The sequence below is a fragment of the Anarrhichthys ocellatus genome, unplaced genomic scaffold (genome assembly GCF_004355925.1).
Source record: "Anarrhichthys ocellatus isolate YVR2014 unplaced genomic scaffold, GSC_Weel_1.0 scaffold39, whole genome shotgun sequence".
Lineage (NCBI taxonomy): Eukaryota > Metazoa > Chordata > Actinopteri > Perciformes > Anarhichadidae > Anarrhichthys > Anarrhichthys ocellatus.
Window position 1 is genome coordinate 4,111,723 of NW_022280069.1, and position 1,459 is coordinate 4,113,181.

The 1,459-nt window shown below is 46.2% G+C and overlaps 1 protein-coding gene across 2 annotated transcripts in view; it reads left to right on the top strand.

Annotated features, from left to right (window-relative positions):
• The window catches only part of capn7 (calpain 7), a 16,033-nt gene that overhangs the window by 5,700 nt on the left and 8,874 nt on the right, over nucleotides 1-1,459 (top strand). For both annotated transcript variants that reach the window (XM_031867370.1, XM_031867371.1), the window contains exons 9-11: nucleotides 53-146; nucleotides 631-777; nucleotides 1,132-1,238. In XM_031867370.1, the coding sequence (XP_031723230.1) occupies nucleotides 53-146; nucleotides 631-777; nucleotides 1,132-1,238 (348 nt within the window). The remainder of the gene's footprint in view (nucleotides 1-52; nucleotides 147-630; nucleotides 778-1,131; nucleotides 1,239-1,459) is intronic.

The window sequence follows — 1,459 nt, forward strand, 5'->3', positions numbered from 1 at the left end:
TGTGTGTGTGTGTGTGTGTGTGTGTGTGTGTGTGTGTGTGTGTGTGTTACAGCGTCATCTACCCTCAGAACAGACGAGGGGAGCCGGAGTATAACCCCTGTGGGAAATACATGGTCAAGCTTCACATCAACGGAGTTCCCAGGAAGGTAAAAGACAAAGAACCAGAGTTCAACAGTTCACCTGTAGAAGTAAAACGCTGACGCTACACTATTAGACACACACATGTTCTGCACACACACAGGTCTTGGGCTCAGTTTTGCACTCCGTGGTTGACATTACCGTGGTTTCACAAGCATGTCGGAGCACTACGGTGGCCCTCGGGTGTCGTTAAGAACAATCCAGTGTTTGGTTTTGTCCGTTCCGGGCTACCGTAGAAACATGGCCGACTCCATGAAGAGCACCTGCTCCCTTTTTAGATATGAAGGGAACAAAACATACAATTCTATGTTTCAGGTGATTATACACCACTAACAACATAGTTCTGAAGATTACATTCCTTTTCTGCTAATAGATCCCCGAAATGCTGAACACTGGCCCTTTAATTCACAGAAATGTGAATTCTGATTTAGCTTAATCTTAATCTTTAGTCAAAGTCCTGATCCTCCACCTGCCCGTGTCGCCCGGCTGCAGGTGATCATCGACGACTACCTGCCGGTGGATCGTAACGGGGAGCTGCTGTGCTCGTACTCCAGCAACAGGAACGAGCTGTGGGTGTCGCTGATAGAGAAGGCCTACATGAAGGTGATGGGAGGCTACGACTTCCCCGGCTCCAACTCGGTGAGTGCAGGCGGAGACGCCGGGAGATGCAACTATTTTATTAAAACAGTTATTTTACCGGCTGACGGGAAAACCGAGTCCAGGGATTTGCAGAGAATCAGGAGCAAAAACCCCCGTGTGACAGAGCTTAAGTTTAAATTATCTTTATTCTATTCACAGAGTGATTCATGTTGAATTAGACGAGCTCGACAAGTCTGAGAGTTTGTAATGAAACACTTCTGAGTCACTTGAAATAACATTAGTCACTCTCAGCAGACGTAATACTGAACACAAACCAAAGTCTGATGCTTGTCAAGAAAAGTAGGTCGTGAAATATAAAAATGAGAAAATGTTTTAATCTCTCCTGCGTTACAGAACATCGATCTGCACGCGCTCACCGGCTGGATCCCCGAACGCATCGCCATGCACTCAGACAATCAGTCCTTCAGCAAGGACGACACTTTCCGCATGCTCTACCAGAGGTGAGCAACACACACACACACACACACACACAGATTAAATAAGAAGTGATTTCGTAGGTAAAAAATAACTCTTCTTCACCTTTTTTGTTTTTCCTCACACTCCCTCTCACTGTTTCTATCCTCTGTCTCTGGGTTTATTGCTGTTCTCTCTCTCTCTCTCTCTCTCTCTCTCTGTCTCTCTCTCTCTCTCTCTCTCTCTCTCTCTCTCTCTCTCTCTCTCT